The sequence below is a fragment of the Sphaeroforma arctica genome (assembly GCF_001186125.1).
Source record: "Sphaeroforma arctica JP610 unplaced genomic scaffold supercont1.11509, whole genome shotgun sequence".
Lineage (NCBI taxonomy): Eukaryota > Ichthyosporea > Ichthyophonida > Sphaeroforma > Sphaeroforma arctica.
Window position 1 is genome coordinate 1 of NW_014029049.1, and position 824 is coordinate 824.

General features: G+C 42.8%; 1 protein-coding gene across 1 annotated transcript; it reads left to right on the top strand.

The window, feature by feature from the left end:
- Window positions 1–423: 423 nt before the first annotated feature.
- On the top strand, window positions 424–743 carry SARC_17639 (hypothetical protein; the record flags this gene model as incomplete). Its single annotated transcript, XM_014288267.1, has 1 exon — window positions 424–743. A coding segment is annotated over one exon (320 nt), but the record flags the coding sequence as incomplete, so codon positions are not given.
- Window positions 744–824: the final 81 nt, after the last annotated feature.

The following is an 824-nucleotide window of genomic DNA, read 5'->3' on the forward strand; positions in this document are numbered from 1 at the left end:
GGCACACCCTGACGCCTTGGCAAATCTAAACCGCTGTTTCATAACTGCAAAGACCTTATCAGGTATATCTTCTTCACGGGGAAATAGCCGCTCATCTTCCCAATTAGGGTAGACTCGATCGGTATAAGGGTATAGTTCGTCAAAATCGTCCCGCCACTTTTCAGCGCTACCAATAGACACGTAACAAAAGACATCTAGATTAGACTGTTGCGTGTACTTTTTCAAGTTATTATCATTTAAGTCGATATAAAGTTCATTAAACGCTGGAGCGTAGTCTGGCTTTACACTACTTAAGGACAGACCCCATCCTGAGAACAAAACCATTGGTACACTTGCACCGTATAGTATACAAGATACGTCATAAATTTTTTTTCAATCATGATGAGACGATACACAGATATGCCTGAATCATGTATTGAAACAATGACATTTGCCACGGTGAAGGAAGTCTCTGATTTTATTGATAAGGGGTTCGGTGAACAGACACATGTTGTTACTAGTGTTGACAACAAGACCGAGGACGGTCAACTTAATGATGGTGAACAGATTATATCTGTGGCCCCATGGCTTGGCTTCATCCCTGAGGATCAACCTACAGGTGAAGTGACGAACGAGGACATATTTGGATGCATCCCCTACTCTCCTCTTGATTTGGACATGGTGCCGATCGAAGATGCGCAGTACAAGGATATTAAAAGCTATCTAGCGGATTCCCTAGAAATGAAGATCCAGTACGATGAGACGTATGACAGTGTACGTCTTAGAACAAAGACACAGCACAGGTTTACCAAACCCTTTAATGCGACAGGCTGGACGTATATCCC